The following is a 14,474-nucleotide window of genomic DNA, read 5'->3' on the forward strand; positions in this document are numbered from 1 at the left end:
TTTAACAAGCGGCTCCATGTTGGGAACTCTTATAAACCAGAAACGATTCTCTTTGTGATAATAACATCCTCTATTGTGCCTGAAACTAACAACCACCTACCTTGTTAGAAATTATTAATCAGAGAAAAACAATTTAGATTTTAATTAAGGATTTCCTGCCAATATAAGTTTTGCTATATGAATACTTAAAATCCGTGACTGATAAACAAAGAAAGGTTACCAAGTATTGGCTGATTTAACCATTAATTTCTCCTAAATTGTAACAATCCCAGTAGAATTTGGAAATAAGCCCTAACCACAGAAAAATAAAATATAAATAACAAAAAAAGGATAAATTAGAGGGTATGTGCATACAGCTCATTTAATTTGCAGCATATAATTGTGCTTCAGCATACAGCTCGTTTGCAGCATATAATTGTGCTTCGTCTTTGGGCATGCTGCAGCCAAGAAAAAAAAGTGGTTAATTATAATACTAAGCAAGCCAATTAGAAACCAAGTAAGATGTAATTGCAAACCTGTAGAATATGTAAAACAATGTTTCCACCGAAAACTTTGAAAAGTAACCTTGCTGCATCATGCAATAAGCAGTAAGCCTAATGAAGGATTTGCAAATAAAGAAATTGATTCTATAGCATAAATAAAAAACCACACATGTAAGCAGGGGGCTGCTTTGCGTAATAAAATTGTGGCACATTAAACTCTAGATCACCCTTTGTAGGTTCATCGGACCATGGAGACCCAAATGTCTTGTGTAGATTTTCAGATGAATTCAAATTTAATCCAAGTGTAGTAAGATCAATTCCAAGTGCAAGAGATGTCAAGTCTGGATCACTCATCCTAATCACACTTAACAAGCCAAGCAAACCAAATGGATATGGTGTGGATTGTGTAGTTTGCATAGCTTTCATGCCCTGATCCCAAAACGACTGATTTACGGTTGACATTTGAAGGTAGAACTGCGACTGCTTCTAGTTCTATTGATACTGCTGGAGGATTTGGTCATACTGACCCATACTAGAGACTGTATTTGGAGAATTTAATGGCCTTAATCCGACCCAGGAGGTCCACTTGCCTAAAACAAATCCAAAAGTGGTTAGGATGTCTGAAATCTTACTTCATAATGAATATTAAACTCAAGCAAACTAGAGAAAGAACAAAGCTTATTCATTACAACAGCAATTAAGAGAGTTTGCAGACCTACAAATGATAAGTTGAATGCGTAGATGGAAAAATATCTTATCCATGTAGATGGAGAAGAACCTGGTTATTTATAGATGAAAATGAGACTCCACCACTACTCACCGAAGGAGCATGTTGTTGTACGATGTGATGAATATGTTCCCCCAAGCTAAAACCAGCAGGCCTCCCCATCTACATATTACAAGGATAGAATAATAAGTGAGGAATACATACATACATATATATAAAGATTTCTTAGTCTTTTAAACATACAACTCACCGAGAAATGTTAAGATTGCATCATTGGTACAGCATTGTCATGAAGCTATTCTTTCTGGTGCATATCCATAGCATAATCAGCATTGCCACCTGTAAAAATAAATAATATAATATGGTTACTAAATTAAAGATCTGCGAACAAAGGTAACCAAAAATAAGGAGAATCACTAAGTTGTCATTTACGAGACATCTTAGCATCCTCTCTAGATCTATAACTGATCATTCAATCACTTGATGAGATACAAACCAGGAAACCATATGCTTATTTAACACCTTAGACGACTTACAATATCAGAATATAATAAACAAAGCAATAAAACCAAGCACCAAAGGAACTAAGGTAGATATGCACGTAAATCCATAAAACTTTCCACAAGAGAAAGTGTATAATTCAGTCTACAACTCAACTCTATAAGAAGAGACTCTTTATACAACAAATCACAAGGCAACTATACAAAAAAACTATTTGATAACATAAAACAGCCAAAATTGCTAGAAAGAAATGTATAACAGCCAATCAGATCACATATCTTTTCCAGTTACTACACCTTTAAATCCTGGCAAAGCTGGGAAATCTTCGTTTGCACCCAATTGTCCTTGAGGCCCTCCAGCAGACCTAGGTCGACTAGTCAGTTGAGGGAAGTCATTCATGTCAAAAGGAGAATTATCACTCGAGTTTACATCATTCAACATACCCATAACATGGCTTTGTAAAAGTGGACCACCAGCATTGGGATAAGAGTTCCCTAGCATTGAAATCACTTACGGAGATCCTGAATCAAGAAGCTCTTGTTACCACAAAGAAATACTTCAAAACCTATCGTAAGCTCAAATCAAGAAGCTCTTGTGACGACAGTGGCGGCGATGTTTTGGAGGACGGAGACGGCACGACAGACGGAGAGAATGGGGAACTCAATGAGGCAGTTATGCTCGGGTGGCGACGACGGCGACGACGGCGACGACGGCAACGGAACGGGGGAGGAGATACAGAAAAATAGGGTTCATTGTTTGGGAGCATGATTTGGGGAAGAAGCCAAGATTGGATTTTTAATATTTTATTAAATTATAAAATTATATATCTACTTTGGGCTATAATTTAATTACCAATAGTTTAACCATAATTAACATAGCAACCAATTAAAGAATGACATGTCACAAAAAATAATATACTATATATAGACTTTAGTAAAACAAAAATAAATATGTAAATTATTTATTATTAAGGTAATTTTTTATTATATACAGTAATTATGCATCATATATTAATTTTGTTAAAATTATATAATTTTATCATATCATAATTAGAATTATTATCTTCTATCATGATCAGAGAAATTTTGGACAATAAATAAGAATATTATACCTAATATACACATATTGAAATAAAAAGGGGTAGAGATATATTATCATGGACGGATTTAATAACTTAAAAATGTTTGAAATAAGTATCATAAGAAAATAGAATTATAACGGGTTAAAGTAATAAAAAAATAATTTGTACAATTATTATATGCTAATGCTAAAAATAATTTTACGTAACCCTATTATAATTTTTACGATTACCCATGATAAATTATTATCTACTTAATATACTAAAATTGGGTTTTTTCCGAGTTAATAAGGGTGACGTGTCGATCTCTTGTGAGTCCGTTTTCCCTCCAAAACGAATGAAATTTTTCATCTATTCTAAATTATTTTATAAAAAATACCTTTATTATAATTATATTATTATATTATATTTAATATTTAATGAATAATATATAATTATACTAATTTAGGAACATATCTTCATTATAATTATATCAAATCAATATTTAATGCACTATTAAACTACTTATCAATTATAATGCGTAATTACTGTACATAATAAAAAAATGAGTAAAAGACAAATAGGTCCCTGACCTTTTAAAACGGGGACATTTTCGTCCCTCAAGATTGAAAAATACATTTCGATCCCCCACGTTTTAAAACGGCAGACAATTATACCCTTCCGTCCGTTTTGGGCCAAAAACGACAACGGAGCCAGCTGACATGGAGGGGCAGTGAATGACCTGGCCGTTACACTTGATGAGGTGGATTGGTATGAATTCTTAATGGACAAATTCGTCCCTTAAGGCCAAAACGACGCCGCAGTAAGCCCTATTTTATGAAAATGCAAGGTGGAAGCCATGGCCGCTGCTCGAGGCTCTCCCGGTTCTTAGTAGTTCCGGTGCCATGTAGCCAACCGTTCTGATCACTCGAGAGGTGTTAGGTATCTGCTCATGATGATGCATCCGGGCGAGTCTAAAATCCCCCAACCTTGCATTCATATCCTTCTCAAGTAATACATTGCTTGCTTTTATGTCCCTATGCAACACCTTAACTTTCCAACTCTCATGCAAATACAATACCCCCATAGCCACATCCTTCAGCATACCTCCAAACTCAATTATATTCTGTTCTGAAAATGCTTTAGTTGCAGCATAAATGTCTTCATAACTAATACGGTGTGGCCAATACTCTAATTCCCAGTCTTCAATATCTCCCTCTTCCTCCATTCTTTTGCTTCTTTTTCTTTTGAGCAAAACAACAAACACCATGGCTGCACTACCAATAACAAAGATAAAAATTCCAAAACTGATCCCTAAAACAAAACCAAATGAAGGCAAATTCGTAGTCACCAAACCATCGCCGATCGAAAAATTTGAGTTGCTAAAGCTCCATGCCAAAATCTTGTGACTCTCAATAAGTTGCTCTGTTGCCCCACAAAATCCCACAAACATTTCATCCAAAAAGACATCAGAAAGATTCACAAGTTCACTAATCAAAGGCCTATTAGGCCTTCTTTTCCCTGCAATAGCCATTGCTACATTAACTCTAGAATCTGAATACTCAATCCACACTTGATAGTTCTCACCATTGTTAAGCTTCAATTCCTTAAACTTTTCATCATGTTTTCCACTGACCCAAATATCATCCTGTGAGGTCAAAGAAGTAAGAGAATTCACATCCAAACCCACATGGTTATCATTGATGTCATTGAATTCTTGGTTCTTGAACACATCAAACTCAATCCCAAAAACATAGTTTTTGGGGTTACCATTGTTGGTCAAGTTGAAGAGGCCAAGGTGCTGAGCTGAGCTAACCCCGTTTGCTCCTTCAAAAGGTGAGAACAAGAACACAAAACCATGGCCAGAGAGAAGGTGTTTGAATAGTGCAATGGAGAAGATGAAGGAGGTTGAGAACGGTAAAGGGTTGGAAGAAAAGGAAGATTTTGTTGGGATCTTGGAAGGGTAGAAAGCACGGCCAATAGAAAAAGAGGTATGGTTGGTAAGGGTGAGAATTGAAGAGTGAGAGTGATCATCAATAGTGGCGTTTGCATAGAGTTAAGGGACTAATTTGAGTTAAGGGACTAATTTGTCCACTAAAAAATCGTCCCAATCCACCTCATCAAGTGTAACGGCCAGGTCATTTACTGCCCTTTCATGTCAGCTGGTTCCGTTGTCATTTTTGGCCCAAAACGGACGGAAGGGTATAATTGTCCGCCGTTTTAAAACGTAGGGGATCGAAATGTATTTTCCAATCTTGAGGGACGAAAATGTCCCCGTTTTAAAAGGTCAGGGACCTATTTGTCTTTTACTCTAAAAAAATTGCCTTAATAATAAGTAATTTACATATTTATTTTTGTTTTACTAAGGTCTATAAATAGTATTTTCCTGTGGTACATGAATCTAAATTTGAAAGTCAGCTCATAATTTTATATTTAGTATTTTTTTACTACTTCATAGAATAAGAATGTATTCTTCATTTTTTATTGAAGTTGATTCTTTTAAGGTATAATTTATAATTTTTTATAATATTTTTTATATACTCATTCTATTATATTATTCTTTTAATAATTTATTAATTGTTGTTACTCTAAGTTATTCTTATCGTCTAATGTTCCAGTTCGATTGTCTTTTACCACAATCATTTACAATGCATCACATCCATAAAATACCTCATCGAGTTGTCTTTCACTTATTCAGGTTCCAACTACATGGATGTAAGCATTCAAAAAAGGGACAATAATCTCTACTTTATCGAAGGATGGTTGGATCTACTCACCTATTATGACCAACCTAATGGAATGTGGTTAAAGCTAGCTTTCTTAGGAGGAGCTCGATTTTTTATTGAAGAATTGCATCCACAGAATTTTATAGGGCAAGTTCAAGTTTCATCCCTTCCATGCTTTTTACGTCTGCCCGAAAATCTTCAAAGTGGAGCACATAATGAGATTGAATTCTCTCAGTTTAAATTCAGTTTTGCTAAATTCGTGACAAACTCGGATATGCAATTTCAATGATTGGTAATATATTTAAATTTTCTTATTTTAAGTTGTTCATTATTAGAATAATTTTATAACATATTGTGATTTTTTTCAGAAATTACCGGCTTTCTTTTGCATGCATGCAATGCCATTGAGAGGAATAAGGGTTAGTTTGGTTTCTCGGTATGGCAATTCTATACCTTGCCACATTGTATGGATAGCAGATGATGAAGCTTATTTAACAAGAGAATGGTTTGAATTTTCACGAATTCTAAATGTTGATATTTACGATGTTATTTCAGTTGGTTATCGTTACGAGAATGACTCTATATTATACGTGACTAAGAACTAGAATAGATTCAATATTGTTTAAGTAATTTGGTTTTAATATTAGTATTTGATTAAATTATAATTAGAAAATTTTAAATTATTGCCTCAATTTATATATTATGAGTATTTTTCGTGGATGTACTATTTTTAAATAATTTAATAATTAATAAAATGAAGTGGTGAATATAGCTGTGTATGATTACATCTTCAATATTTTAACGCAAATTTTATTTTGTGTGAATAAAGGATAATGGCTATTGAGACAGGGACACCAACACCAGTTGCACGCATTGAGAAAAGAGCTGCATATTCAGAGGAAGATGATTTTTTGAATAAGACTCCGTATAAACCAATTTCTGAGATAAGGGATCTTATAGAGGTTTCTATGTAACTTGATAACATTCTAAAATTTTCTTATGCCATATTTTTTTATGGAGTGTAATCATTTCGTGACACTGTTTTAATTGATTAAACTACTGAATTTTAGAAAATGATTTGTGTGACCATTGGAGTAGTGAAGAATTTTTGTTCGGAAAAGTCTTGGTGGTACAAGAGTTGCAATGTTTATCTTTTGGCTATGAGAGAAGAAGGAGATGGTTACAAATGTTCTAGGTGTAAAGTTGAATCATAGAATTTTAATCCAAGGTGGGTATTATTTGTGAAATAAACCTTATTCCAGTTTTTATTAAATGAGATTTACGATAATATATTTTTTCTTTATTTATAAGTATTCACTAAATTTAAAGGTTGTTGATGAAGAATCCTATGCATCATTCATCGTGTATGAAACTGATTATAATTAAAAAGATTATGTCTAATTGTTGAGTAGTCCAAGTATAACTGGAGTTAATTTAGTTTATTTGTTTATTAATATAATTGATTGAAAGCATAAATGATAAATAAGACAAGCAAATAATTAAAAAAATAGAATGTTAGTAATTACTTAAAATAGATAACAAAATAAGTTATAGGGTATTACTTTATTTAAATTATTAATAATTAAAAGAATAAAAGATCAGTAATTATTTTTAAAATAGACATTAAATTAGTTTTATGGTACTAATTTATTTGATTTGTTAATAAAATTTTATAATTTTTAGATTTATATCTACTCAATTTATGTATTTTATTTTATTCTACTTTAACAAAAAATTGAGATGTGCATTTTTAATTATTTATTTAGAAAGTATAGCGAAATGAGTTATATCAATTAAAATTAATTATCAATAATTGATATCAATTAATTGATTGTATTAATTTGTAAGATGAATAACGTATAATAAATGTTGTGAAATTAATTATAATAAATTAATAATTAATAAATAAAAAATTAAAAGGGATTTTTTTATTGCTTTTTAATGGCTACACGTTTTTATAATTTCACTTTCCTTTTATCTCTTCTTTTCATATTTATTTCTTTTAATTTATTGAACTAAATCAATTGTACTAATTATATTACAATTAGCTCATGAATAATGCATGATTATATTAATTTAAGAAAATATCGTCATTATAATTATATCAAATTAATATTTAATGCGTTATTAAACTACTTATAAATCATCGATATTTTTAATCATTCTAATTATATTAATTGATATAGTTCTAATTCTCATTCAAGTGCAATAATTTTATTAGGAGATAATTGATACACACATTAATAGTGACCCATTTAATTTGATATCAATTAGTGGATAACAATAATAATAATAATAAAGTCTACACGGTACATGCATTATATTTTAAAAAGGTAAAATATATTTTAAAAAATTAGTGTGTGTGTTTTATTCTAATTATACAATAATTAAACCGGTTAAACTAATAAATTAATAAATAATAATAAGAACGGTTTAATGACTGGTCTAATTTTTAAAACCTTGTTCTACAAGACGCAGTGTAGCCGGGATCTGGTGAAATAGGCTTAGAATCGGTCCGGTTGAAATTAAACCAGAAAAAAGCCGAAAAGGAAAATAATCAAAATATTCAACCTGTTGTCGAGTGGCAATTGACCTCCCTCGATTCTCTCTCCCGCCTCCTCCCCCCCTCTTCGGCCCTCTCTCTCATAAACCGACACGGCGGCCACTTCTGACTCCGTCGTCGCTGTCCCCGTAGTCATGCAGGTAGCGTATTGTTGTCTTCAATCAAATTCCTTGCCTCTCTTTTCGGATTATTGAATATTGATGACTTTGATGTGCTAACATATTAGTGTAACGAGTTCACTTTGTTTAATTTCTTTTTTCATTGATCTATTTTATCATATCACTTCTGCACTGCAGATGTAAATTTTCCAGTGTACACGAATCCGTGTTTGTCGCTTTTGTGGATGAAATCTTGGTCTCTCAATTCTTGTATTGCAAATGGGAAGCTTATTATGATAAAATGATGCCCCTTTTTGGGTGCTGGTGAATTATGGTTGCGAGGTTATCAACTAAGGTATTGAACATTTGCATAGCATCAATGTGCAAAGCCAAGCAAGTAGTGAAAGCTGAAGCTGTGGTAATCGACGGCGTAAGATTGGGCGTGCTCCCTGATGTGGTCACATACAACACTCTAATAGATGCGTATTGTCGTTTGGATTGCGTCGACACAGGCTATTCTGTTCTCAATCGAATGAAGGAGGCAGGGATACCCCTGATGACAAGTCATCTTAACCTAGTTTCACTAGTCATTTTCTTTGTTGTCATTAGGTTTTATGCACTTTCTTGCATTCTAAGTAAGTGATTTGGAATGGAAATGCATAACTTCTTTGAATCAAACAACCACCATATAATTGATGCTAAATCATGAGGTTTAGGCTAAATTTAATTGAGTTTTAATGATTTATAAACCTTGTGAATTTGGTGATACTTAATTGATTTTTAATGATTTATAAACTTTGTGAATTTGGTGATACTTTGATTGGTTGTTTTGATTAATTGTAGGTGAAGAAAAGAAGAAAAGAAGAAAGCGTGGCCTAAAAAGTGTGGCTCAAGGAAGAAAAAGTGTGGCAAAGAAAGGAGGAAGTGTGGCGCATGAAACCTTGAAGCTCACTCCAAGAGTACAATGCTCACTAAGTGAGCGCTACACTCACTCCCATGGGACCAAGGCACAATGCTCTGCTCACTTTGTGAGCTGAGCACAATAGGAAGCCAAGAAACAAGGAAAAGAAAAATAATGCTCAGCTCACCAAGTGAGCATTGTCGAAAGCATTGAAGGAATAATTCAAAGAAAATAAGTTGCAAGTGCATGCCCCAAGACTTGAACCCATGACCAAGGGGGAGGATGGAGGCGCTATTCACAAGGAAAAATAAGCCAAAAATGGCCAAATGCATTCCCCAAGGTTCGAACTCAACACCTTGAGGAAGCAAGGAGCAAGGCACCACAAGAAAACCAAGGAAAAGCTTCGGCGCATGCTTCCCATGGGTTTCGAACCAAGGACCTTCCCTTGGAAGAGCCAATGCTCAGCTCACTTAGTGAGCAGAGCATTATACTTGGTGCATCACACAAGAACATCTCGGCACGGCAAGGGGAGTGGAGCACGCACCAAGACACGGGCCAACAGCACAAGACGCGCACCAAATTGGCACCAAGGCACCAATGCTCAGCTCAACTAACATTTTCTGCCCTGCTCTCCGCGAGGGCAGGGCAGCATCCTGCGCACCAAGGCACCATTCTGGCGCACCACGCACGCACCAAGCACCAAATCCGGCCCTGCTCTCCACAAGGGCAGGGCAGCCTCCTGGAAGCTATTATTTTTGGGCCGAAAATTAAATTAAAAATCCAATTTAATTCATTTCTTCACCAAATCAAAAGCCCATCCAAATCCCAAAATCCAAGAATAGAAAGTGTATAAATAGGAGCTAGTTTGATGTAATGAGGGACCCCTCTTTTTTTTCTTTTAATTTTGGAACCTCTAGACTTTACTTTGAATTTTTCCTTTTAGCTTTCATTTTTATTTTTGAGCTTCCACTTTTGAACTTAGATCTTAGAGAATTGGGAAGGAGAATTGATCTCTCTTCTTCCTTGTTCTTGCCTGAGCACTCTTTACTTTCATTGCCTTGGATCTTGGGTGAAGAATTGAAGAACTTCTGTTTCAATCTCACCTTGAGATCTCTTGTTTATTTTTCTTCTGCATAATTGAATTTTACTTTCTGTTCATTGCTTCTTCTTCTACTCTTTCTGCAATTTACTTTTCTTTATTTCATTTGCAACTGTTCTTGTTGGATCAAGGAAGGATTTGAGATCTAGACTTGTTATCTAGTCTCTTCCACTCCTGAGATCTTCAACCACTTTTAATTTGCTGCAAATTAAGCACTGCTTTCCTGTTTTTAAATTCTTCAAGGCATTTTACTTTTCTGTCAAGATTTACTTCACTGCAAGCCAATTTTCTCTTTTATGTTTAATGCAATCTACTTGTTCTTGTTTAAATTCTGCAATCCTAATTCCCAATCCCTTTTACAATTCAAGCAATTTACATTTCTTGCACTTTAAGCTTCAGCCATTTAAATTTCTTGCAATCTAAGTTCCTGCACTTTATATTACTTGCACTTTAAGATTCAGTCTCTTTACTTTCTTTGCTCTTTAGTTTACTGCAATTCTCCCTTTTTCCTTTACATTTCATGAAATTTAGCTTCTGTCAATTATAAACACTCAACCAATACTTGATTCGCTTGACTAAATCAACCACTAAAGTAAAATTGCTCAATCCTTCAATCCCTGTGGGATCGATCTCACTCATTTGAGTTATTATTACTTGATGCGACCCGGTACACTTGTCGGTGAGTTTTGTGTCGGATCGTTTTCCGCACATCAACCCCCTGATGTTATTTCTTACAATTCTTTAATTTCTGGGGCTGCCAAGAAATGCTTGTTGTCAAGTGGCTTGGACCTGTTCGACGAAATGCTTCGAGCAGGTATACACCCTGATGCTTGGAGCTATAACATTTTGATTAATTGTTTGTTCAAGCTTGGGAAACCAGATGAGGCAAATCGTATTTTTATGGAGATGGTGCTTAGTGAGCTGCATCCTTGTTCGGCTACATATAACATCATGATTAATGGGCTGTGTAAGAATGGATATGTTAACAATGCTATTATGTTGTTCAGGAACTTGCAACGGCACAGATTCATTCCTGAGGTGTTGACATACAACACACTTATTAATGGACTAAGCAAGGCTCGACGAACGGGGACAGCTAGGAGGATTCTTAGGGAGTTTAAGGAAGCAGGTTATGAACCTAACTGTATTACCTACACAACGGTTATGAAGTGTTGCTTCCAAAGTAGGCAGTTTGACGAAGCATTAGAGATCTTGCATGAGATGAGGAGTAAAGGGTACACTTTCGATGGCTATGCATACTGCACAGTGATTGCTGCGCTGATAAAGATCGGGCGGATTGAAGAAGCAGATGAAATCGTCAGGCTGATGCAGCATAGTGGTATTCAACTAGATTTAGTGTCTTATAATACATTGATAAATCTTTAAACAAGGAAGATTAGATGATGCCATGAAGTTACTTGGCGAGATAGAGAAAGAAGGTCTGGAATGCGATCAATATACACACACGATTATAATTAATAGATTGTGCAAGGCAGGCAACTTTTTAGGTGCAAAATAGCATTTGATTTATATGAACTCACTGGGGTTTGGTTACAATTTGGTTGCGCATAACTATATTCTTCATGGATTGGGTAAAGCAGGTCATATTGATCATGCAATGAAATGGTTCGAATCAATGGAAGTTAAAGACTCTTTCACGTATACCATCATAGTGCGCAATCTTTGTAGGGCTAGAAGGTTCCTTTGTGCCTCCAAGATCATGGTTTTGTGTCTAAATTCTGGGTTTCGGATCTTAAGGGCTACTCAGAGAGCTGTTATTGATGGTCTTTGTAGTATAGGATATACAAATGAAGTCAGGAAACTCAAGCTTAAACTACGAGTGATTTGACTATTACATGATTAAATCGCAGTTGATGTTTGAGTCTTCAGATATTACAATACTTTGTTGACCAAACAAAAGAATAAAGCTCTGAATCATGAGCCCCATTCTTGATCCATATATGTTATTCTGAGCCTCTGAGGGATACAATTATCATTTTTTCTGGGTTTTTTTTTGGTAATTGTAATTTACTAATTTATTTGATTGAGTAGGCTAACTGCAGTGTCTCCTCATTGTTGCTTCAAATTGTTTAATTATGTATCAATTAAATAAAACTTCATAAAAACTAATTTAATTTTCATGTAGTGAAAAAATATCTAAAGAAAGGGGAATAGAGATTCTGAATCAAAAGTGAAGCTTACCAATGAAATTGATCCGATAGAAAGGTAGAGCTCGACGCGCTGGACGCGTGGCCGCAAACGGTGTGGCGATCGGAGATCAAACGAGGAAGTTATGGTGGATCAAAGGGTTGGTAAGGGTTTAGGAGTCTTCCTTCTTTCCTAATTTGTTTTGCTGTGTGGTGAATGAAATGAGGAAGAAGAAGCTGATGCTTCTTTTATATTATGGGTCCGGTTGGATCCACGGGTCCAGTTTGGGTCCGTTTCAACCGGTTCGACCCATTCAGTCCAACTTTGGGCCAAATTTTTCGAAATTTATATCAAAATTCTCCTTTCGACGAGCTCTATCCTATTTTGATATTAGTTTTGCATTTCTAATATTTCTATTTAAAATTCAATTTATTAACTAATTATTTACCGATTTTAGCGGGGTTTACAACATCTCTCAAACCTTAACCATAATTCTAAACTTAAATCATAAATAATAAACTACAAATTCCAAAAGCCCAAACTACAAGCCTTATGTGTAAATTGGTTCATATAATGTATTTATGGTGTAAATTAATTTTATTTTCTACTAACTCTATCTACCATTTATTTTTTTCTCTTCTTTTCACTTTCTTACTTAATAAAAATTTATTAAAACAAATGGATGATTACGCAAAAATTACTTCAAATTTATAAGGACTGCATCTCAATGAATACTTTTTTTTACAGATTTAAGTATTAAGTAGAGATACATATAATATAAAAATCTCAAAAATAATATATAATATATACACACAATATATAAAGAGAAGCTTAAATATACAAATTAAGTAAGGCAAGGATACTCCTTATTCATTATTAACTAAAAGACTGACTACTTAACAAAGAGTATCTCAAATGAAAATTCAGATCTAAATCTAAATTCCAGAATTAGTATATATATTGCTTTCTCTATGTAAATAATTGATTTAATTTTTTTTGGAATTAGATATAACTTTGTTTTTTTGGCAATTCTTTTTTTTATACAAATTTTTTGGTAATTTAACTATTTTTTTAATATTTGAAAAAAAATAAAATAGGTTTTTGTTTTGTTTTGATTTTTTTTACCCAGTAGAGCTTAAAAGTTGATGAAAAATAAAAAAGGCGAAAAACAAAGCGTGTCTTAACGGGCGACGACAAAAAAAAAGTGTAACCGGCCCAAACAAAACCCAAAAAAGTCCATATATATTCAGAAACCCTAGTCTTCCTCTGCGATTCCGTCTCTGCCAGGTTTGTTCTGTCTTTCTTTCTCCACACAAATGCTACAATGGTGAATTCTCTGGTGCCGTTGGAAGGAGTATGACGAAGCTTTTACGAACGAAATTAAAATAAGGACAAAAGAATAATTTTACATAACTCCACATTGATTTCAGCACTCTCGGAAATTAACTTCCTTCAGCACCAGAGAATTCACCCGCTTCAGAAATATTCATTTTTGGATCTGGATTTTAATTTGGATTACTTATTCTTTGTAATACTGACTGTTCTGTTTTCCATTTCCTTTTGTTCGCAGTTTTAGCTCTTGATCCCACAAAACCCTAGCTTCAACCATGAGGTAAATTCAGCTTCCACCTTTACTTGTGTATTTCGAGATGGAATGATGAAATGTTTGACTAACTTTTTGGTATTTGTGTTTGTTAAATTAATTGATTATTTGAGTATTGATTCTATGCGTTTGTTTGTGAAATGAGTAGTAAGCTTCAGAGTGATTGGTGCACGAAATTGCAATCACACTTTTGCAATTCTGCACAACTAACCAGCAAGTGCACTGGGTCGTCCAAGTAATACCTTACGTGAGTAAGGGTCGATCCCACGGAGATTGTTGGCTTGAAGCAAGCTACGGTTATCTTGTAACTCTTAGTCAGGATATCAATAATTATCAGGATTGATCGTAAAAAGTAGAAGAACATGAAATAAGTACTTGTTTTGCAGTAATGGAGAACAGGTTGAGGTTTTGGAGATGCTCTATCTTCTGAATCTCTGCTTTCCTACTGTCTTCTTCTTTAAGCATGCAAGGCTCCTTCCATGGCAAGCTGTATGCAAGGGTTTCACCGTTGTCAGTGGCTACCTCCCATCCTCTCAGTGGAAATGTTCAACGCACCCTGTCACGGCACG

General features: G+C 34.3%; 2 protein-coding genes and 1 long non-coding RNA gene across 3 annotated transcripts; 1 reads left to right on the top strand and 2 right to left on the bottom strand.

The window, feature by feature from the left end:
- Positions 1-667: 667 nt before the first annotated feature.
- LOC107474347 (uncharacterized) lies at positions 668-2,392 on the bottom strand. Its single transcript, XR_008006140.1, has 4 exons — positions 2,007-2,392; positions 1,460-1,548; positions 1,202-1,371; positions 668-1,072 (listed from the first exon to the last, which is right to left on the bottom strand). It is a non-coding gene; the product is annotated as an uncharacterized LOC107474347 (long non-coding RNA).
- A 1,210-nt stretch (positions 2,393-3,602) lies between these two features.
- On the bottom strand, positions 3,603-4,820 carry LOC107474348 (probable L-type lectin-domain containing receptor kinase VII.2; the record flags this gene model as incomplete). Its single annotated transcript, XM_016093971.1, has 1 exon — positions 3,603-4,820. A coding segment is annotated over one exon (1,218 nt), but the record flags the coding sequence as incomplete, so codon positions are not given.
- Positions 4,821-10,955: 6,135 nt separating this feature from the next.
- LOC110278183 (putative pentatricopeptide repeat-containing protein At4g17915) lies at positions 10,956-12,003 on the top strand. Its single transcript, XM_021136396.2, has 3 exons — positions 10,956-11,493; positions 11,546-11,650; positions 11,756-12,003. Exons 1-3 carry the CDS (start codon positions 10,956-10,958, stop codon positions 12,001-12,003), a joined length of 891 nt encoding a protein of 296 aa, XP_020992055.2.
- The last annotated feature ends 2,471 nt before the right edge of the window (positions 12,004-14,474 follow it).

The sequence above is a fragment of the Arachis duranensis genome, chromosome 2 (assembly GCF_000817695.3).
Source record: "Arachis duranensis cultivar V14167 chromosome 2, aradu.V14167.gnm2.J7QH, whole genome shotgun sequence".
Lineage (NCBI taxonomy): Eukaryota > Viridiplantae > Streptophyta > Magnoliopsida > Fabales > Fabaceae > Arachis > Arachis duranensis.

Bases quoted from the DNA above. Each gene is read 5' to 3' on its own strand.
- LOC110278183 (XM_021136396.2), top strand. From the start codon at position 10,956: ATGCTTCGAGCAGGTATACACCCTGATGCTTGGAGCTATAACATTTTG. The intron at 11,494-11,545 runs GTATTCAACTAG...TCTTTAAACAAG, and splicing joins CAGGCTGATGCAGCATAGTG to GAAGATTAGATGATGCCATG. The intron at 11,651-11,755 runs GCAACTTTTTAG...TGGGTAAAGCAG, and splicing joins TAATAGATTGTGCAAGGCAG to GTCATATTGATCATGCAATG.